This window comes from Cheilinus undulatus, linkage group 3, assembly GCF_018320785.1.
Source record: "Cheilinus undulatus linkage group 3, ASM1832078v1, whole genome shotgun sequence".
NCBI lineage: Eukaryota > Metazoa > Chordata > Actinopteri > Labriformes > Labridae > Cheilinus > Cheilinus undulatus.
Window position 1 is genome coordinate 50,509,812 of NC_054867.1, and position 23,446 is coordinate 50,533,257.

The 23,446-nt window shown below is 36.8% G+C and overlaps 1 protein-coding gene across 1 annotated transcript in view; it reads right to left on the reverse strand.

Annotated features, from left to right (window-relative positions):
* The window catches only part of ippk (inositol 1,3,4,5,6-pentakisphosphate 2-kinase), a 35,662-nt gene extending 13,204 nt beyond the window's left edge, over positions 1-22,458 (reverse strand). The window contains exons 1-8 of the mRNA XM_041782658.1: positions 22,258-22,458; positions 16,119-16,178; positions 9,248-9,343; positions 6,420-6,486; positions 4,649-4,770; positions 4,231-4,320; positions 3,913-3,971; positions 2,041-2,113 (exon numbers count right to left, since the gene is read on the reverse strand). Of these exons, the coding sequence (XP_041638592.1) occupies positions 2,041-2,113; positions 3,913-3,971; positions 4,231-4,320; positions 4,649-4,770; positions 6,420-6,486; positions 9,248-9,343; positions 16,119-16,178; positions 22,258-22,338 (648 nt within the window). The 5' untranslated portion in view covers positions 22,339-22,458. The remainder of the gene's footprint in view (positions 1-2,040; positions 2,114-3,912; positions 3,972-4,230; positions 4,321-4,648; positions 4,771-6,419; positions 6,487-9,247; positions 9,344-16,118; positions 16,179-22,257) is intronic.
* Positions 22,459-23,446: the final 988 nt, after the last annotated feature.

Sequence of the window (23,446 nt, forward strand, 5' to 3'; positions counted from 1 at the left end):
GGAAAGAAACATACTTTCACTGCTTTAAAAAAATCTTCAGACTCAACCCAACAAAGTGATTTCAATCAGTAACATGATTTTTGATTCCCACCTCTAAATTAATCTCGCCTTACTGATATTTAATTTCAAATCTCTTTGATCAGACAGAAACACATTCCCTAATTTATCCAGAACTAATGTGAGGTTTCAGAAGCCAGAGTAAAGACAGGGTTTGGTTTCTCCAGAGTTGTTGGGAGTTTTTGTGAACATTTTGCCTTGTGTTCCAAAAAAATAACAAAGAGAGAGCTTGTGCTAAAATATCTGTGACTTTAGAAGATATCTAATCAATTTGAAAAAGTCACACTGGGGAATCTTCATGTTTGTTCCAGCTGAACTTGAAAATGAACTTTTGCACAGATAGAAAACTCTCCCTCATCCTGAATACACAGTCTAGTGGTTGATATATTCTTAGCTAACACTTGTCAGGTACACAGATTTAAACACAGGACTACAGACCTTTGTTAAAATAGCGGTCTCCTCAGGAAACGTGTATCTATTTATTCAGCAAGGGGACTATTTAGAACCTTTAGAGATGAGGAAATGTTTATTTTTGACGAAATTATATCCAATCCACACTGGACTACCATCTGTAAAGGTGCCAAAGGCTAATATGTTGTGGCTCCCCCTCCTTTTCTCCCATTAAGACAAAATTACATTAATCAAATGCACATAGATGAGCTGATCAGACCTGCACAATTCCATTGCTTACTTTTGTTTTGAATTTAGAACGTTGTTTAGTAAAAACTGCACTGCATGTGGTGTCTTTGCTAAAGAAACCACTGGTTTGGTTTCATGTCTGTAGTTCCTCTTTTAACAGTTGAAACTGTTCAAAGAGGCCGTCCTGGTTCAGGCCACAAGCTATTCATAAAGTACTCTAAGATTGCTCACAGCACAGTGTATATAGCATAGGATTAGATATTTTTATTAAATGCAGGTAATTCAGTGAAGAAATTCTACATATTGTACCTTTAAACTGTTGCATTTCGAAAGTGCCACAGTGCAACAGAAAGTATGGGAACCTAGATTAAAAACCATTTACAATGTAATGAGATTTAAAATGCAACTTTTTCACCACTGGTATTTTTCTTTTTTTTCACCTCAATTTATACTCAAAGTGCCTTTTTCCTTTTTGGTGAGGATCATGTTCTCTCCTTAAATACATATTTTTAATCATATTTATCTTTTTTAACCCTTTACCTTGTTAGAAGTTGAGGTCTGAGGAGGGTTTTCACTGGGGCTGAACCATTTGGGGTAAAAACCTGATTGCTTATTTTTTCTTTCAATATTGAGATTGTGATTTAATTTGCTATTATTTCTTAAGTAACAATTCTTGTGTATTAAAAAAAACACAGGCAATAAATCATCATATTCTATAACCAACACATTATTAGTAAGATGGAACTAGGCCTGAATAATTTTTTGAAAAAATATCTGCAACTATTTTGACTGGTACTACAAACTGGATTCTGAATTGTTGTATTGAAGGGAATGATCTTTTTTTTTTCATTCTCATGTTGATAAAGAAAAACGTACAAAAATAACATTTCTACTGCAAAAATTTATTAACTGGTATTTTGACACACATTTTAAGTTAAAGAAATATTGCACCTTTTGCAGTTTGAACATTACAGACGTACATATCACAACTGAATCTTGATTTTGACTAATTTCCCAGCCTTAGTTTTCATTTCTATTTACCTACAAATTTTGCAATTTCTGTGACTGACTGGTTACCAGTCCAGGGTGTACCCCAAATATCCGTAACTCACACCTTTCTTAAAAGCAAATCTTGTTCAGGTGGACTGTGGGGATTTCTTCCTTTTGTCCTAGTATTTATATATTTATGATTGCTCATTATTAATGCAGATGTGGGCCTGTGGGTCTGATGGAGTAAAAGGTAGGTGAGGTATTACATGAATGAGACTATCATTTCAAAGTGTGTTGGTGAAAAAAGTATCAGCAATTGTGACAACCTTGAGCGTGACAGTGGTTTCATCTCACCTTGAAGATTTTAAAGTTGTTTTGAGGTTCTTCTATCAGGTGTCTGATGGCGAAGTGCATCCTCTGTCTGTTCCTAAACATGAGAGAAAACAGAGAACATCGTGTTCAGCTGCTGAACAGTGAAGCGGGTTTAATAAGAGCAGCTCAATCTGCAGTGTAGAGGGGGAATGACACAGAGAAATAAGTCCTCTAAGGTGGTTGTTCTCAACCATTTCCAGTCACGACCCCCAGTTATAACAGCTTTTGTGTCCACAACCCCTCGACCCACTGGAACAGCAACTCTCTGTCTTCAGTACTTCCTGATTTATTAACTGAGCACCGATGTTATTGAAAAAACAAAGGCCAATATGTTTTTCTAACTGTATTACTGTGGAAAGGCAGTTATCCGTAAAGCTCTTCATTTCCACTACACTTTCTTTAAAAATGTCACTAATCATTTAGGTCATAGACATGCCTGTAATATGTTCATAATAAAAATGTATCAGAAGTGGAGTATATTTTTTCATGTGTGATCTTCCCTCTCTGTCTATCAAACCCATTTTTGATGTATACAAGATAATTTTCTGAGAACTCAATCCCAGAAACCTGCAGAACCACAAAAGCAACATGTAAACAACATATGCTCATGTTGTATTCTTGTGGCTAAGTCATTTTAGTAACCAACAACATAAAGCTTTTATTCCAGTGTGATCTCTCCTTCTCTTCGTCTCCCTCCCTTTGTATTCAGCTGAAAATCTGACTGCAGAAACCTTTGTTTTAGCAGCTGAATATAAACCAAGGGCCTTTTTTTAATGTAAATCAGATTGTTTTGAAGTTATTTAAAAGCTCAACCCTGTAAACCATCTGTGTAAAGTGACGGCAAACAACCTGAAAAGTAGAGCAATTAAAAAGTAGGTAGTATTTATTGTTGTGTGTTGATTGCATTCACATCTTCGCCTTATCCTGAATCATTTTCTATGACATTTATAGAGCCAAAAATATTATAAACAGGTTGTAGCTCTATTTTGGGTGATACCTAAAAAAGACAGGGCTGACAGCAGTAACTGTCACAACAGACATTTAACCTGTGTGAATACCAGGAGCTGTGTGGCAGCCAGAGCATGCCATATACACATGCCTACCAAAAAAAAAAAAAAAAAACTCAAATTATTTTACTGGTGCAGGCACTGTAATGTTGTAAAACACTTCTCAGTCTACAGCACGAGCTGCACCACTCTGCTCTGGTCTGGTCTATTACCCACAAAGGCCACTTCCAGCACAGGTCAGTATGCACAGAGCGCACCAACACAAACAGGAAGATGCTCATGAGAATGCATAAAATATCAGGTAAATTTCAAAATAAAACACCATGTACTGATCGCTGAGTGTAAATCTCATTATTAATGTAACATTACATTAACCAGGAATAAAATGAACAACATATCAACCATGGGCAGGAAAAGTAACATGCTGTTTGTTTTTCTCTTTATTCCCACATGAACTTGTGAGCCATCTGCTCTGTGCTGAACTTCGTGAGAGTCGCTGGAAGAAACAGCCCAGTGGGCGAGGGTGGAAGCTGTGGACACAGGCTATGTGGCATTTGCAGGTGAGGAACATTTTGAGGCTGTAGTGTTTCTGTCTGAAACTGGTTAACGCTGAAAAATCCTCTTGTGTTTTTTTCCACCTGCATACATTCTGATACAACACCAGCAGCTGCTCCAGACCAGAACAGACATAAACAAGGGACAGACCTTTGGAAATGAACCGAATGTTGCAGAATTGGCCTTATGTACACAGTTTAGAAGTGTCACTGCCTATAACACAAACACTCTCACAAATAACGTGATCAGTAATTTGTAATTGCAGTCATAGTGTTAGTATGAGTAATCTTACCCTGAGAACAGGTCCAGAGGACAGTACAAACTGCGTCTTTTCCACTTCCCATTGGCCACCTGAAGAGATGAAGAGGAGGAAAAAGAAATTTCAGAGGCAGTTTTGCAAACCACAATATGACAAGCTGTCATGGTGTCCCAAAGAGGACACTGCAGGGATGCAATGACAACAAAATAAACAGCTAATTTATCTGAAATGTTCTTATCTGCTGATGCTGATAAATAGTTTTAAAGGCCATCATCTGCTGAAACCAATTCAACATGCAACCCTGGACTCAAATGAGTTAATCTAACCTTAAATTAGAGGAGTTGTGCTCACCTTGTAGTGTTGGTGCATGCAGAAACGGCACACTTTGGTCTTGATGTCCCTGCTCACGTGTTTGGAGGACGGCAGGAAGCCACATTTAGGCTAAATTCATAACAAACAGAAAGAGCAGCTGAGTAACACACAGTCACACTCGTGATTTTGTTGTTCAACTCGGTTTGTCTGGATGAGTGATTCACTGGAAAACATTTCTGAAAATGTGCCCGGATCTCAGGAGGGAAATATTGAGATAAAGTAAGGAGGGTTCAAAATGATTCAAAAGTGATCAACACCAAATTGACTTCTGCAGTATTTGGATTATCCTCAGGATGAATAAATGTTACCTCTTCTTCCATTTAACAATAAAGGAATTACAATTACATCTAAAAACAGTTGGATAAATAGTTTGACACTTTACAAAGGTATTTTATACCTTGATCTCAATGCAGAGTGGAGGAGTGTGAGTGGGCTGGTGGAGAAGGACTGGAGAGGTCAGGTTCGGTAAACAAAGAGCACAGCCGCTGTAGATGTCCATCACCTTATCACAGCGCCAGGCTGATGCACACAAAACATTCTTTAGTTAGTATGTTTGAGCTAAGTAAAAAAACGTATATGTTTACATTCAATTTAAATTCTGTACACACCACGTTCCTTGAGCTAATACTTGAAAGATAATCTGTATTTGAAAGTGGATATTTGCTGTCCAGCTACAAACTAGACACTGACATGAACCTTGTGTGATTAAACTTCTGTTTTAAATTTTTTTTAGTGATTTATGCTTTTTAGTTAAGATAAGATAAGATAAGATAAGATAAGATAAGATAAGATAAGATAAGATAAGATAAGATAGACTTTAATGTCCCCACAGGGAAATTTATCCTGGACTCTGTCCCACAAAACAAGCACAGGACAGAGTCCGTGTCGCAGCAGTGCTGAGCCACAGGAAGTCATGTGGTATAGTTGATAATGTGTGATAAAGCAAGAAAATAACATCAAAATTTCCACTTTTCTTAGGTTTCTGATGAACTTGTTTTCCTCTACCAGGCTTTTCAAAACCAGTAATCCCTGAGACCTAGGATTGGTTTCAGCATGAGAGAAAAGGCTGAGTACACCAAATTTCTAATGGTATTAGCTTCACATGCTTCTTTCCTAACAAAACTAACAGTCTTAGGGCTGCAATTGTTGCTCAAAAACTGAACGGAAATTAAGAAGAAAAGCTTTAGAAAATTGAACAGTGAGAATACATTTCTACATTAGATCTACCTGGAAAAAAAAGATTACAGTTCATTTGCGATACTTAATAACTTAGTTAACATAACAGCCAAAAGCTTGTTATTTAGTGCCAGGACAGGAAGAGTAGGAACAAAACTGACACAAGAAGAGTTTGTGCATTTACTATTTATAAGAAGGTAGTTGAGCTCTGGTATGGTATATGGATGCAGCAAACATTTTAGACCTTAAAAAAAAAAACAGGTGTCTAATACACTTGGTTTCATTGTAACATACAGTATTGCACTTAGCTGCAAAAAGAGTTATCCAAGGACTAGGGATGAATCAAAGCATCAGTTAAACATCAATATCAGCCCATCTGCAAATTAAATGACATTCACTGATGTTAGAATCTGATGTTTATCAGCTGTGTTGTCTCTACTTAACCCCTGAATCACAGAGGGTTTTTTTTTTTATTCTGATCTGTTTTTATGATCAAACAAGAGAGATGTGAGAAAATGTTGACTACCTTACTGCACAGTCTTAAGACTGACTCTTGTTTTTCTTGAACAATTTAGGATGATGATAGCAAACCACTTCACCCCCATGTGTAATTGTTAATCATACTTTCTTGGTTTAATAAGGCATTTTTGTATCTTGGCATTGCTATTCATGAGGGGAACCTCAGTGATTTTTGAAAATTAAATAAAAAATCATGAGAGGGAAAATGTTGCTATAGTGGGAAAGTTATGTGAAAGCCCTTGGTATCAGAATCAGTAATGGGCTGAATGGTCAGATTTAAACATTAGCATCTGCCCTTCTATTCACAATCTGTGCATCTCTTCTAAGGACAATGAGCAAAAAGAGCGGGCCTTAACAATAATCTTCATACATTACCTTCAGGAAAAATAAGATCAATCTTGTTATTAAACTTTCTGTCCTAAATAAATAACCTACCTCCAAAGTTTTCAGAGAAATATTAAAAGATGATTTACCTGGTCTTTGATGCTGAACCTTGATGGACAGCTGTCGTACAAACTCCAGCGGCAGTTTGACCACTTCCTGAAGAGAAAATCAAAACAGCCATTTAATACGGATTAATAAAAAAGGACACTTCCTCTTGTTCGTACCTGATTTTAACTATAAGCATTTTATTCTACTGGAATCATTCTCATTGTTAGATTATGGCAGATATAATAACATACAGCTAAAACAGCTCAAGTACATACAAAGGAATCTCTTAAGCACAACTACCAAGCTCAATAAACATATTAAAGCACCTGTATCCTTAATTCAATGCCAAATAACAAGTTGAATCTAATCCAATCTTGCAAACCTGGCCAAGATTTCTGAAAGAGCTTGATCAAATCTTTAGTTATTAAAAAACAAAGTTATCAAAGTTCCTCTAAAATTAGGCACCATCTGATGAGGAGAGTGCTGTTCATGTGCTAAAAGCCTCCAGACTTCAGACATTGCAGCTCTTTGTTTTAGTAAAATTCTGCTGCAGGAAAACTTGTATGTGTATGAAAGCACGGGTAAAATAAGTTCACTGAAATGCCTCAAATTCCTTAAACTGTTAAGCTGCTACTTTATTACAAATAAAATAAAGATGTTAAAAACAAACATTGACGTCAAATACTCTGGTTTAAGTGAGGAATGCAAAGTTTTGCAAAATGGAAACGCAAATGATTGTGTTATTGAAAATGAGTTTTAACCAGGAAATAATTGATAAGAAGTAAGAAGACAATAACAAGAAACTGTTACAAGTCTGAAAACTCTACTGTGAGACAATGCTTAGAAATTGAGATCTGAGAGATTTATAATAAAACAAGATTACTATCAAAGATCAGAGTCCAGTCCAGACCAGAGATTTGGGATGCGAGACAGTTTTAGAACATTACAGGGGGCAGCTGCATTTCTAATCTAGTCAGCTGATGGTGTTTTCTGCAACTCAGCTTGTCAAGTCACCAAAAGCTTCTTTTTGAATGAAAAACATGACATGAGTTTTAGCAGGCAACCAGTGCCTCGGTCCCAAAGAGGAAGTCAGCTTATAATGCCAATTCTTCTAACTGATGAAACTGTTCCAGGAACAACCACAGGAATTGTCAAGAGATGGGATATCTTCAGCCTCAAGCTCACTGCATATTTGGTGTAAGACAACAGTTTAAGTAGCTAACAGTGGCTCCAAAGTCTGAATATTCTGAACTTTTAGGGGGACACAACAGGGTGGAACAATTCAGTATAACAGTCTAATTGTGATCTCTCTTTTTTTCGATTTTGCATTACATTCAACATGGTATTTCAAGTTCCACATCTTATGTTTTTTTTTTCAACACACACAAGCAATAAATTGTTTTATATTGTAGCCAACACAGTATAACATACCTTCAACTAGGGTTTAAAAAAATCTAAAAAAAAAAATCTAAATATGATTATTTTTGACTTATTTTGCAGTTTAGATATGAATTGTAATAGAGAGAATGATCATGTTTATGTCACCTTTGTTTTTACCTATACTCTAAAATTGAAGAAATTGGCTTCATCTAACATAGATCTCTTGCTCCTGCCTAAAACTCCGCCAAAGTATTTGTGCATGCAGTCAGTATTAACTAATATATGTAGAAATTTTTCAAATCTGCTTATACCAATCATTGATTTTTTTTAAGCTAAAATCTGCTGATACGGCTAACTTTTTTAAACACATATCTGCCAACATGGATATCATACAGATTATGTTGTGCATCTCTTTTTAATGTTTTCACAGATTTTGACAAAATGTCAACTTCAGTAAATGACTAATATCACTCTCCTTATTCATACTCTACAAACTGCAGCTACAAGACATGCATGAAAAGCAGAAGTTAAAACTGGAGTGTAGAGAATTGTTACTATGCAAAATTATCTCCTGCAATTAGAATAGTATGAACTGACAGGCTTTCAGAACATTATAGAGTGTCCCGTTGCAAGTCTCAACTCTTTTCTTCATAAATTTGCTGATCTGAACTGGGTTTAAGAGAAAGTTTTCATGTTAAGAGGATTTCAGAGTCAGTCCACTAAAATAATCTGGAAATTTTCAGAAGTGCTTTTGTAAAAACAGCTAGAAGATAAAACGTGAGACTTTTGGACACATTATCATCCATGTTTTAAAATGAAACCCTGCTTTTTATGATCAGTAGTTTGTAAAGTATAAGCCTTTGCAATAAGTATGTCCATTTCATGAGACAAGTGTGAGGAGAGAAATGACCGAATCAAAAATCAAAAGGCTAACTTCTGCCAGTGTCTACATTGCACAAACATATTGGCAGAATAGCAGTGCTGATGTATTTGTTAAATCTGGTCAGTTTAAAGGAGTTTGCAGGAGCAGTTTTTGGTTTGTTTTTTGTGACTAAAATCTTCTTTTGGGTGCCTTGGTCTTTTATTTTTGCAAGGTTGGTAAACAAAAAGCTATCTGTAATGTTTGATTTTTCCCTAGAGTCACATCAAATGTAACATTCTAGTAAGATGAGAACCATAGAAGTGCCTGAGCTTGGTAAAGACATTAAAATTCTGACTAATTTTCATGAATTAATAAACATACCTCAACCATGTCATTGAGCAAGTCTTTGTCAAACACCAAATGACTCATTTATTCTGAATATTATTCACATGAATGTTATGACACTTGTGCTTTTCAGGTCTAATGTGAGCAGACAATGGGACAGTTGTGTTTCTTCATGAGGTGACACGCCCAACACACAAAATGACAAAGATCAGCATGCTGCTGGTGTGTCATACATGCAGAATTACGGAGTGTTGCAACCACTGCTTCATTGTCATGTCTTACCCCACTGTGCACAAAGTTTTCTCCCAGCAGACTGCTCATCACGTTGGAGCTGAAGTCAACGATGTTCTGAATCTGCCTGAAGGCCTGCTCCACCGTCTGCAGAACAAACACAGAATGAGAGGCAGTTAAACAGACAGGTCTGCAGGTAAAATACACAGACAGAGGGGACGGCGTTGTACAGTTGACACTTTAAATGTTGACAGAGAGGGGAAGTCCTTTGACCAGACTGAGCCCAGATAAATAACAGAAAGTCAAACTACTCGAAGTTTCAAGGAAAAAAAATTGCACATCATCTTCCTGCATAACTGCATTATTTACATGCCTCCTCAATGTTACCACATCCTTTTTCCATACTGGAGTCATACAGGAACACAGCAGTCAGGTTTGTTCATGTTCTGATCTGGAGCAAGTCTTACCAGAAGTGTCCTTTGTACATTTCATTTCTGCTAACAGTTACCATGGAAACTATCTTTGTAGGTAACCAGGTTTGACCACAGCTATTATGACCAATATGATTATGAATGATACTGAAAAAAAGGTGCAGTTATTTATTCAGAGTTTATTTTTATAGGAACACATTTGAAGCAAGTAAACGGTTACCACTCTCTAAACTATTTGTAGCCTGAGCTAATATGTTCTGCCTGTCCTTGGCTGAACCTGAAAATTATTATAACTCAACAATACATGCACATAAAAAAAAATTATCAAACAATATCTTCTCTTTCTGCAAAACACACTGCCATATGAAATAAAATACACGACTTCTGAGGCAAATGAAAGGAGTTTTCAGAGGCTTAAATATAGGAAATTAACATTGTAATCTTACAGATCATAATATGATTATTTTGGACTTGAAGTCTATTTTATCTCAGGTCCACACAATGAGGGAAAAATGTGTTTTACCTTGTTAATATTACAGAAACTTGTTTTCAAATTTTAGATTTTAAAATTAGATTTTCTTAACATCCCCCTTCACTAAATCAATGAAAAAATTAATTATCTCATTATTTAAAATAGAAACACTAATAGCCATCAAAAGGAACAAAGCAACTTATTTTAAAAAATACATGGGAAAAAGTCATACAAGTGCTGAGCTCATAAAAGGTGTAAGTTAAAAAGCTTGTCTTTTTTCTTTTTTCCTGTACTCCATGCATCCCTCTCTGTAGTACAGATGGACAGTGACTACCATAAACAAAAGTGCATTGATTGGGTATGAATTGTTTATCAGGGTTTCCTCCAGGATTTTTTGAAACTGTGGAGGAAGGCTTTGTCAAAGTCAATTTATGTCTATATGATCAAATTTTGCTCTAAATTTATTATGAATACTCTTATTGCAACAACAACACAAATACAATGCATTTTGCAGAACTTCATGCTTCAAGGTGTTTAACTGTTGTCCAACTAAGGAGTCTGGAGTCGTTTATGACCCCTTGTATTCATACATTTGATACTTTTACTCTTTAATGTGCATCTGTTTGGGTTTTATCTACTTGTAAGGGTGATCTTGTGGTGGTCATAGCAGACAAGCTCAGCTACATACAGTGCTTAACAAATTTATTGACCACCTGTCATATTTGTCTCCGAGACCATCCAGCATCATGAAGTGCTTTAATGCAAACTCTTTCATTTTCAGTCAGCTCTCCACATTTTACCATTTTGAACAGGAATGAGGGATTTCAAACTGAATTCCCCCAAATTTGAGCTGGCTCACTGGGCTTCTCTGAGAAGTCAGAAATTAATGAAACATAACATTCAACCACTAAAAATCATTTTTTTCTGTTCAGGAATGCAAGTAAATAACTATGATTTGACATATTAATCAAGAAATAATAATGTGCTTTACTATTTTTTCAGTTTTTTTTGTAAATCAGTTAATTTGAAAATTCATGGATAACAATAATAATTATATTTTAGCATTAAAAATATCATTTGGGTTAAAGAGCTTCTACATATTGGTGTATTAACCATTGCAGAAAGATAAAAAATGATTTTGGTAATTACCAATGCTGTTAATTTAGGGCAGCTGTGTTATAAACCTTACTTTGGTTGGGGTTAGGGTGGTCTAATAAATTTGTTAAGCATTGTACTTGTTTCTGAACTCCTCAAATATAAACAAAATACTAAGTTGAGGAATCATCTAATTATTTTTCTTGGAGCTCAAACTGTTCAGACCCCACATCTTTGTCATTTCTACTCCTTAGAGTGTCTGCTTTTAGATAAGCTGCTGATATTCATCTATTTATTCTGCAAACAAATGTTTTGTAAATAACCCTTGTTGTGACTCATGACCTCCAGAGTAAAAGTAATGATGAGAAGCTCCAGGTAAATTTGAATTTTGGGATGGGGCTGTGTGACTTTGCATGTTTTATTTACATATGGATCAGAAGCTGTAGTTAAAGGCTTTTAATCTGACCAGGATGTAAGATTAGCAGCTGACAGTAAACAGAGCAAGAACTAGTTTTCAATACTGATGCATTCAGGTTGTGTCCTCTAAGGCTTGGAACAATCAGCTGAGAGAAATGTTCATGTCTACTAACAGTCACATAAACTCCTACACCCTTCAGCCATGAAGACCAGTTATTCATCAGAAAACTAGTTGAACACCTGTGTGTGGGCCCTAAGGCACAGAAAGGCATAAAAAGAAATTAAAAACCCAACCTTAGATCATCATCCATATTTTTAGCCAAAGGATGTTGAAAGCCAAAGAGAGAGTGTGCAGGAGTTTGCATTAAATTTTAAGTCACTAAAAACTAGAACTACCTTGGATTGGGGTCCTAGGACTTATGCTAATTTTTGCTGTGGTGGCATCAGCAAGATATCTGTTTAATTATATTTTACAGTACTATGACAACCCTTCTATAACCTCATAGAAATAAGTCATAACTGACCTATACCTAATCAGCACATGTCATCCACATAAACTACAAAATCTAATAAGACATTTTAGTTGAAAACATTCATAAAGCTACACAGAAAGATCCCTTTCTTCAGATAGATAATGGATGGAGTTGGAAACTTGGGGGGAGAGTTGGGAATGGTAAGTGGAACAGGAGCCACTGACCAGGCTGACAGCTTTGAGGACAAAGCTTCTTTACGTGGGGCAACTGGGCATAACTAATAGGAATACTGGTGCCCTGTTCTTACTGTTTTTATTACCCACGCCGATGAAATCAGCAGGGGGTTATGTAAAGGGTTCCGTATCTTTGTTTATTTGTTTGTATGTGTACAAGATAACTCGAGAACGGAAAGTTGGATCTTCACCAAGCTTTCAGGGAATATTGGGATAGTGACAGGGAAGAATCGATTAGATTTTGGTGATGATCCGCGCACCCGTTCGGTTTTTCTCTGACTTCGAATTTCGAACACCATAGTAATCAATGGGAACGCAAGTTCCTCGGTGGCGCTGCTTAGGCGTGGGTCTGCCGCCTCAGACGGCCATTCTAGTTTTTAAAGCTTTGGGACTCTTCATTAATATTAATCATTAAAACAACAAAGACTAACACTCTAAAAACAGAGAGTCAAAATGTAACAAAGTACTGAAAATGTATGACAACCTGTTATCTAGTCGAAGTCTGTGAGCTTAATGAACAGCTTTCATACTTCTGTAAATGCTCTGGTGGAGATTAAACATCATCAACAGCTCATCCTGCATCAGATTTTTCCCTCCATCATTATCAATCAGTCAGAAAGACATTATCAGGATTACTGACAGCACTTAAAACTGTTCTACTGCACAGCCCTGCAAACAGAACTATACTATAAACCAGTGTTTATTTTGGCAGCTATTTTACTTGTAGTTTTAGTTTTAGTCTTTAAATGAAATGCATTTTAGTTTTAGTCACATTTAAGTCGTTTCTGTCCTTTTTAGTTTTAGTCTGGTTTTAGTCGACAAAAACTCAAAACATATTAGTCTAGTTTTAGTGCATAAAAAGTCCTCACATTTTAGTCTTTACTTTTAGTCCAAGCACTGAATTTCTTGCCTAAATTTGGTACTAAGTCATGGTAGTGTGTTCTATGCACTCTGCTAAACCCAGGGTCCCTGCTACAGCTGACTGTCAGAATAGATACAGCTACATTGTTTTTTGACAGATTTACCCACAGTGGAGAAATATCACAGATTTTGAATGACGAAAATTTAATTTCGTCAGACACTTATACATTTTATACAACTACACTATATATTAATAGTCTAGTTTAAGTCATCTTGGCAAAAACTAAACTTAGTTTTTGTCAGTTTTAGTCATCGCAGATCTCTTTTTGGTAGTCTTAGTCTAGTTTCTGTCAGAAGAAAAGGCTGTCAACAAACATTTTTAGTCAGTGTTAGTCGACAAAATTAACATCGTTATAAACCAGTTTAACACGTGCAAATGTTTGCCTCAGAGTAGAGCTGGATCTTTCTTGCAGCTAGTGACTTTTGTTTAAATGTCTAAAATGTCTTATTTGATTTAGTGAGGTATCTGTCAGTTAGGACTTGATGCTGTGTGTTTAGTCTTTAAAGAGCTGTCACAGTTTTAGTTGACTTTAGCAGATCAGTCAAATCTTCAGCTCAGGGCATGATCTTATCAGAGAGTGAAGTATGTGTAAAGGACTTGGTGCTGCAACTGGTAATTATCATTAGTCATCTAATATATATCTATATTTATCTAAATAGTTTGTTTATATACATATTTCCATGTTTTCAATCAGCTGTATGAAGCATCTCTGGTCTATTGGCCACCATGCAGGAGCTTTTTCTTGTCAACTGAATAAAGGTATCTAAGATCCCTTTTACATTGCCAGTTTAAGGAGGACTTTAAGCCTCACCTCCATTGTATATGTCACTGAGATAAACTGATGAGGCAAAAGGCAACATTTAGATGACAACAATTTCAGCTGTAAAAGTAAAATATTGTTCATTTTGGCTATTCAACAGTGTTTTGGGTCACTGAAAACTCACATGAGTCCGTAAATGTACCAATAGGTGGACTACAACAAAAAAATGGCAACTCCTGAATTTTGTTTGTGACTTCCAGTCAACATTTTCTTAATATAAACTTATTTGTACATCAGGGTCACATAGAGTGGCAACCTGCTTTAATGTTCCTCCACACAAACATTTGTGTTAGCATTTTTGTATGTTTAAACTTCATCACTCTGTAGAGGGAAGAGTGTGTGCACATGCATGCAAATGTTTCACTGCAAGGACACAACTACTGGCTTGATGAGTATACTATAGCTACAGCATTCTCAGTTATTTATCAGAGGTAGTTACAGAGGTGTAACAAAGCCAAAACTGCTTCATTGTAAATGTCAGAGACTCCAGAACCCTGTGTATATATGCCTGAGTGTCTGTGTATGTAAAGCTCCCACTGTTTGTGCACATTTCATGCATCTCTTGCTTCAGCAACACTGTAACACAATGCAAAATCAAAACACAGGCACACCAATATAACACCAGTATAACACCAGTATAACACCACTGCAGACTCAGTGTAAGAGTAGAAATGTGTAGTGACAGTGGAGATCATGACACTGAAGTGGACTCTAAAGTAAAATGTGCTTATAACATTGCTTAGCATAAAGGTTTCTTGTTCTTTGTGTGATGAGCAGATCATAGTGAGAGTCAATAACGGCAAGCATTACTTATACCAAAATGACTGCAAACAGTACCTACAGCAATGAGCAAAAAAATCAGGTTGATATTAAGACGAGAGGTGTAACAGTATTGAAAGCCTCTGGATGTAACGGAAGAGAGGGTCAACAACATTCAACAGCTAACGCATTTTAAAGGCTATGAGTACTATAGGACCCTGTCTTCATTAGAACAAGCCTTGATACAAAACCCCATACCATGCACACATAAAGCCAGTCTGGGGTTCTTCACTGCCATACACAAGCTGTGATTGAGAACAAATGACCCCTGCACCTGCTGTTACACTAAGAACTATGTGACCACTAGGGGTGCACAGATGGATCTGTTTATCATCGGTATCGGCCAATACCAACTCTGTTGACAAATATCAGCCTTCGACCAAATAATATGGCATGCCCAGGTATCAGTTTTCAGTATTTTTCTGTTTGTGTCCAATCAATGTTTCACTGCCATCTGGTAAATCTAGCAGCTGAATCAAATAAGATGTTTTTAAAGGGCAGAAAAATACACTGTACAAACTCTGATCTGTTTCATGGTCAGATGTGAGAGAAAATGTTGACATACTAGGAGTGTTGCAGCAAAAAAAGTATTTACAAAACCATTGGTATCAGCTAAATTGTTATTTTAAGCATCGGTGTTGACATCAGCCCTAAATTTCACAATCAGTGCATCTCTAGTGACCACACATCATGAATAATAAATACGAAGCATTGCTTCTACAGGAAATATATTTTGTTTTTAACTTCACATTTAATCTATCTTATACCTTGAAATAAAAAAATATTCATTTCAGCAACTCTGTTTTGTTTTCCACCCTTCCTTTTAATTAAATGTTTAATACACAACAGGCAGTTCTAACTACCACAGGTAGCTCTAAATAAAACTAGATGGAACAAACTGTATAGTCATTACTGTCAGTTCTAAATAAACCATAGAAACCTTGACATATGCATCCGGGACTTTGTGTTGCTGTTGAAATGAACACTTGCCAGACCATGACCAGAAAACCGAGGCATGAGATGAACACTTACAACCCTAATTAAGACTGATGCTAAAATGTTTTGGGGCAACCACTTTGTGGTTGAACTTTGACTTAATCTGCAGGTTGAGTTTAGATCTTCTACATGAGAGAACAGATGTGCACATTGGAAGAAATAAAATGGAGTCATTGTCCCTTAAAAATCGGAACATCCTCAACCCTTTCTAAGGTGTGGGATTTAGTCTCAGACTGATATTTACCTGTGGGGGGTTTTCAGAGTCTTCTGCAGGATATTTGAGCAGGCGTAAAACTCGAGAAAGCTGCAGGAGCAGAAGACAGAATCTGTTAGATGATTGGATTTTTATTCAAACAGACAGAGCTGACAAGAACATCTCCAAGAGATGCATTTATGAACTGATACTGATTTCCAATGGTGTAAAAGGAACAGAGAGTCCATTCCGGAAAGTCTGGGTTGATGTGGGAAAGAATTTATGGGATCTCAACACAAGCTAGCACCGTTAGCCCTCCCAACATTTGCGTCACAGTGCGAGTTGGGACACGAGTCTCTAATTGTCTAAAGAACATTCCAGCATAAATTGCTCTATATTAGCTGTGACAAAACATCAGTGAGTACCCTGTCATTACTGAGTGTGATTAAACAACGAACATTCATACACGTCACAATGTGTTGACAGAGAGGATATCAGAGGCTTTAATCAAGGAAAAACCAAGTTATGTAGAAAACAAGAGTCACACTGTTGCATGCACTGTAGTTACCTGCTTAATGTAAGGTCAGCTGCACAATTTTTCTTCCAACATGCTCATTTAAGTGATAATAATACACTTCTTCTGTAGTGGATGCAGCAGCATGTACTTTTTCATGCTTCTGTATTCATGTAAATGAGTCTAATTCTGAACTGCTACTTTCTGTGTGAAAGATAGCATTAGGAGCAGGCAGGATATGAATCATAACATGTCAGTTTTCAAACATACACAAACAGATTTTCTTTATTTAGGATAAAGTGGCTGTTAATCTTTTTTATTGATTCCTGTCTGCTCTGTTGGCTGGTTGGGACACAATAACAGGACGGGACAGGATTAATTCATTCTGGATTTGGAAAGGAGAGATTGAAAATCCACTCCTGTGTCACCTTCTATTTCAGGGGCAACTCAGAGTACGCTTTAGTCGGCCTTTTAATTAAATTACTCTTAATATATGAAATTATCTCTCCTAATACCCTGCCACTCTGCTGTCAACCTTTTCCTGCTGCAACGAAAAAACAGCATATTCACTGTTTCTTTTCTGTATCATCTTCAGAGGGACCAAGTTTTGATTTTATATTTAGTTTGGTCATCAACACAGTGTTAATTCACTTGTATCCAGGTGAACTAAGTACAAATAAATTATTTTCAGGATAGGCATTGATGCAAATTAATGGTAAACACATCATCTTTACCAAAGAAAGATGCCAAAATGAGATAATGAGAAAACCATAATTATTGCTCCATATTCTAGATGCACAGTTTTTTGGTCATATGAAAAATAAAAATGTCTTTAACAGGTATACACTCTGTCACATTCTCCTCTTACATAATCGCACCTGTTGAGCAGGGCTGGGGTGAGTGATCCATGGAGTTAAGGTTTGGTCAGGATGGTGATTCAAACACACAAACATTGTTTTACATGAGTCCTTCATCTCAGTGGTAGGACTGGGCAGTATTTAGTTTTAATACCGTCACACCCTTCCCGAATTTTACTGCGGTATGTGGTATTACCGCCAGGTGTTCACATTATTCATCACATAATCACACTATACAGGCACTTGTCAGCATGCACATTAGGGGTGGGAACCACTAGTGGCCCGAAAATACGATATTATCACGATACTTGGGTCACGATTCGATATTATTGCGATTTTAAACATTTTGCAATACAGTGAGTATTGTGATACTATACATTGCAATCTATACCATTTTTTTAAACTGTTTAGCTGATTTAGCATCAGTCTTGCCCTCGTGTTTGTTGTATTTCTGCAGTATTTTATTTTCATGTAGCACTTCTTGCAAACCTCATGTGTCATGTCTACTTCGTTGTGCCCTAATGTCCTTTCCCTGGTGCTGCCACGTTTGCTGTACTAACTTTCTCCTGCTCTACGACCGTCACCTCTGCCGACCTCACTGGACAAACAACTGTCCAAATAATTTATTTTATTTTTCCATTATCATAGACTTAAGTTCATATTGGCAATTAACTTGAAAAACTTGATACTTGATGGACAAGACAATACGATATATCACTAGACAAAATATCGCAATACTATGCTGTATCAATTTTTTCTCCCACCCCTAGTGCACATGCAAGCACAGCGAGCAGAGCGCGTCTCCCCTGGCATTACATTAAATCCTTTATCAAAACACTCTGAGTCTAAAAAACAAACAATGTTTATAAGGCAAGGTTTACAAGAGCACTGGAAGTGATTTGTACACTGCTTTCCACATTATTAAGCAAATGACATTTTTCTCTTCTTTTCCTAAATATTTATGCAAATGACAGAGTATTTTTCAAGTCATCAGCCGTTAGAGTATAATTCAAATGTTTTTGAACAAACTTCATAATGATAACCATTATTTCTTTTTAAATAAAAACCTCAAAATGCACTTTTCCACATATTCCACATTATTAGGCAGGCCAAAGGTTTCAAGCAATACAGGAAAGAAAAAGTTAAGAAAAAGTGTCAAATAGTGTAATGCCTTGGACAAGGAATGAAAACATTAGATATTTCATGAAAAATTAATCGTGATCATTGTACTGTGAAGAAATTTGTGGCTGATTCAGAGCACAGATGGGTTCGTGCAGACAAAGGCATAATGAGGGAGGTTTCTGACGAACAAATTCATCAAATTAAGAGAGCAGCTGCTAAAATGTCATTACAAAGCAGCAAACAGGTATTTGAAGCTGCTGGTGCCTCTGGAGTCCCACCAACCTCAAGGTGCAGGATCCTCCAGAGGCTTGCAGTCGTGTATAAACCTACTATTCGGCTGCCAGATCCAATGCTCACAAGCAGAAACGGTTGCAGTGGGCCCAGAAACACATGAAGACTCATTTTCAAACAGTCTTGTTGACTGATGAGTGCTGTGCAACCCTGGATGGTCCAGATGGAGGAGTAGTGGATGGTTGGTGGATGGCCACCATGTCCCAATAAGGCTGTGACGTCAGCAAGAAGTTGGTGGAGTCATGTTCTGGTCCGGATTCATGAGGAGAGAGCTGGTAGGCCCCTTTAGGGTCCCTGAAGGTGTGAAAATGACCTCGGCAAAGTATATAGAGCTTCTGACTGACCACTTTCTGCCATGGTAAACAAAAAAAAAAGAAGAAGAAGAGCAGTTCCTTTTGTAGCAAAATTTTCTTCATGCATGACAATGCACCATCTCATACTTCAAAGAATATCTCTGTGTTATTGGCTGCTATGGGCATAAAAGGAGAGAAACTCATGGTGTGGCCCCCATCCTCCCCTGACCTCAACCCTAGTGAGAACCTTTGGAGCATCCTCAAGCTAAAGATCTATGAGGGTGGGAGGCAGTTCACATCCAAACAGCAGCTCTGGGAGGATATTCTGACATCCTGCAAAGAAATTCAAGCAGATACTCTCCAAAAACTCACAAGTTCAATGGATGCAAGAATAGTGAAGGTGATATCAAAGAAGGGCTCCTATGTTAACATGTACCTTTGCCCGTTAAGATGTTTTTGATTATATAGCTTTGATTTCAATAAATATGACCTCCTAATGCTGCAAATTCAACAAATGACCATTTTCAGTTCTTTACAACCAATAAAATGTTTTAACACTCTGTCGTGCTTAATAATGTGGAACAGTGCATTTTGAGGTTTTTTATTTAAAAAAAATAATGGTTATCATTATGAAGTTTGTTCAAAAACATCTGAATTATGCTCTAACGGCTGATGACTTGAAAAATACTATGACTGTCATTTGCAATAATATTTAGGAAAATAAGAGAAAAATGCCATTTTCTTAATAATGTGGAAAGCGGTGATCCACACCTCCACACCACTCCTCATCATGATCCACACCCAAACAGAAGAAGTGTCTTTAAACTCGCTCATGAATCACATTACTGCCACTGATGCATGCTTGACAGTTTGACTTCAACCATTTGACAAAAGACCAAACCAAATTAATTTTAGCTGATACCAATATCGATGCTGTTATTTAAATATAGTCTAGGCCTAAAACTTCAGTCCTTAAAACACACAAAGGTTAACAGTGAGGAAATCAACAACTTTGAGTCCTCAAAACACACTTTAAAATGTAAGGAATGATGAGGAATGAAGAAAAAGGTTCAGCTGTAATAGGTCTGAGGGCCCTGCCTAAAGCTCCACTAACTTATTTTTTCATATAGCCAATATTTACAGCTGATAAAGTCAGACTTTTCTAGCCAAAATATCACCAAAATAAATAGCAGCAGAAAGTGTCATATCTACCTAAACAGACAATTTACTTTCTGGGCTAATACCTGTGAATAATGATATCATAACTATAATACTGTGCATCCCTTGTCACACCTAATGTTCAGTTAGAAGATTGTTTACCGTCAATCAACATTTAAGAGCAGTAAAATGCTAACTGACAACACTTAATATATTTAAAATGTTCCGACTAAACTAAAACCTAAAGAGAAATTTAATTCTAAGTCAATTTTTTGAGGGATGCACGATATTATCATCATGATATTGAAATTAGTAGGCATTATCTCAAAAGTATATTAGCAGTACTGGCAGATATGGAATATCTAACAATGTATATAGCCGGCATTTTGGATTTAAAAATCAGCTTTCATCAGCTGTAAAGATTTGTTTTACAAACAAATAAGATAGTGGAGTCTTAGGCATGACAAACACAACTGCACCAGCTGAAGTCTTTTTCTTCATTTATCATCATTCCTTACATTTTTAAGTGTGTTGTAAGGATGGGTGATTGTTTTTTTACCATTAAACTTTAAATTTTGTGTTTTAAGGACTGAAGTTTTAGGTCTTAACTATATTTATAGATATTCATAACAGCTTGAATTCATTTGTAAATATCGGTATATCTAATATGAGCAAAAATCCAATATCATGTATCCAAACATTTCTTATGTGCATGCTACCATTGCTAATGAATGAATGGATGTTAACAAAAGCTCCTATGTGACATTTTTATTTTAATAAGACACAGAACCAACTTTGTTATTGCTATTTTTGACTTGAAAAAAGATTAAGGTATGTATTGTGTATTGTCATTAGGCTACAAACTATTTAGAAGTCACTTTTGGTCCGCATCACCCAGCCCTACTTGATTGTTGACAACTAAAACCACACTACTCTGACAGATGCTGAGCTGTATAAAGACCATGCTGCTGTGATGTAAAGCCGTCATACCATGTTAAGTATTGCATAATAACAACATGATCAGACCGGTCCGAGAATCAGGCTTTCCCACAGTCGGTCAGTGAATAAACCGCCCTGTTTCGGTCATTCCACTGTCTGTCAGCACCGATTAACCTGCATGGAAACGACTTCAAGAACTGCTCTATGTGCTAAACAGTAAGCTAACAGGCGGTGAGGAGTTTCTGTTCCGTGTCAGTCCAACAAGCAGATGGATAAAAAGCCTGAGAAGCTGCTAACGGCTAAACTTGCTCAGTAACAGCCTCTGGTGTTGCGGTTCTAAAAGTGATCGTGTTCACTAACGACTTTTATCCGGATGCGTCTGTGGTTGTCGTAGTTACAGCAGTGGTTTAAAATGGAGAGTGTCTAAACGAGTGTCGCTTTGATTCATTTTAAGATCAAGTCATAAATGAAGAGTTTATTACATCATAACAGAGCATATAAACGAGGAATTTGTTAGGACACTTTACGTCTCCAACACATGTTGTAACTACGGTAACTGCAACGCGTTTGGCTGAATGCGCCAGTTAACACGGTTACTCTTTAAACCGTAACACCGGTTAGGACCCAGCATTTTAAGACCCGAACCCCCCCAACCAGTCAATCCGCCACCATAGCTGGGGGAGAAATATATGTCATTTTAAGAATATGTAGAGTTTCAAAGCATCGTTTTTCCATGTAACAATCTTAATCACTGATTAGACTGTTACAAAGCTTAGCTAAGCTAGCAAACACTGGCTGAGAATCGAGATGATAAATAAATTCTTCGTGGTTGACATTTCACCTTAAAGGCACAAACATGTTTTCCAGAGAATAACTAGAACTTTCCAGCGATGACAACGCCGAGCTGAAGCTTTTTTATCGTTCCAAAAGGCTTTAAGCAGACGGTGGGTGTCCTCCTAAAGCTCAATTTCACTCCTTTTGCTTTAACTTAGATTAGCTTAGCCTAGCATCCTCACCTGTACGTGAGACACCACCAGGCTCTTGTTTCCCTCTCCGTGGTACTTCCAGTCGTTCTCGTCCATTTTGTCCAGTTCCATCACAGCGAGTGCGACAAACTGAGCTCTCGTTAACGGTCAGAAAGTTACACAGAACAGCACGGCAACATACAAGTACCCCGACTGTTACCACTGACTGCTAGCAGTAATTCAGAAGTACTACAGACCGACCGACTGACTACTGCCCGGCCTCCGTTAACCAACTTCCTCATCAGAATACTACTTCCGCATACGCTTCAAAATAAAAGCCCGAACTAACGGATACTAATGGTTTTCAACCGTCATAACGTCAACTGTCATTTCGGATGAATTTTTAGTTTCTTCGATTTAAAAATCGTAATTATTGAAGTGAAAAGCTTACATTAAGGCTAGTTACAAAGGTGCACTTTTACAAAAAAATTAACTAATATATAATAATACGTCTATATTGTTTTTTAATCAGAAAATTGGTTGAAAAAGTCACTCATTGCTTGTGCACGCTAACATAATTTAGTTTGCAAGGTTTTGGGTTAATAGTCAAATACCATCCACTTTAATCATATTGCACATTTATAAAGTTTAGTTTACCGAGGTGACGTACAGCAGCTAGAAAGCAGGGAAACTCACCATCGGCAGTGTAAAACATCGTGAGAAACTGGATAAGAACACTGAAATTGATTTAAAAAAAAAACATTTGTAGAATTACATCAAAACGCAAAACAAATAAGTCATGTAAAGAAATCGCCTACAAACTGGCCACTGTCAAAAACAAAATATAAAGACGCAAGCAGAAAAAGATCACAACTCTCCATTAAAGGGAAAAAAAGCCAGTCGTTACATTTCAAGAAGAATCTCTCATTTAATTTAAAAAATACACCCATACATAAAAGCAGATTAATTCAGCAAAAATTCCTTAAAACGATTTTATGAGTGAAAATGTTTAAAGAGGGGAAGGAGAAGAATAATAGGTGAAAAACAAGCTTTAATTACGTTTCAACACCACTTTTTCCTGATATATTATGACTTATTTCGCTTTCTTCGAAGAATGGTAGGCTGAGAGGTCATCCTTAGAAACACCGTCATTAACTTCGCCTGAAGATTAAACTCTAGATATTTTAAATGTTTTTGTAAACAAACATCCCCAAACCAGAGGCTTTTAATTTGTAGCTAT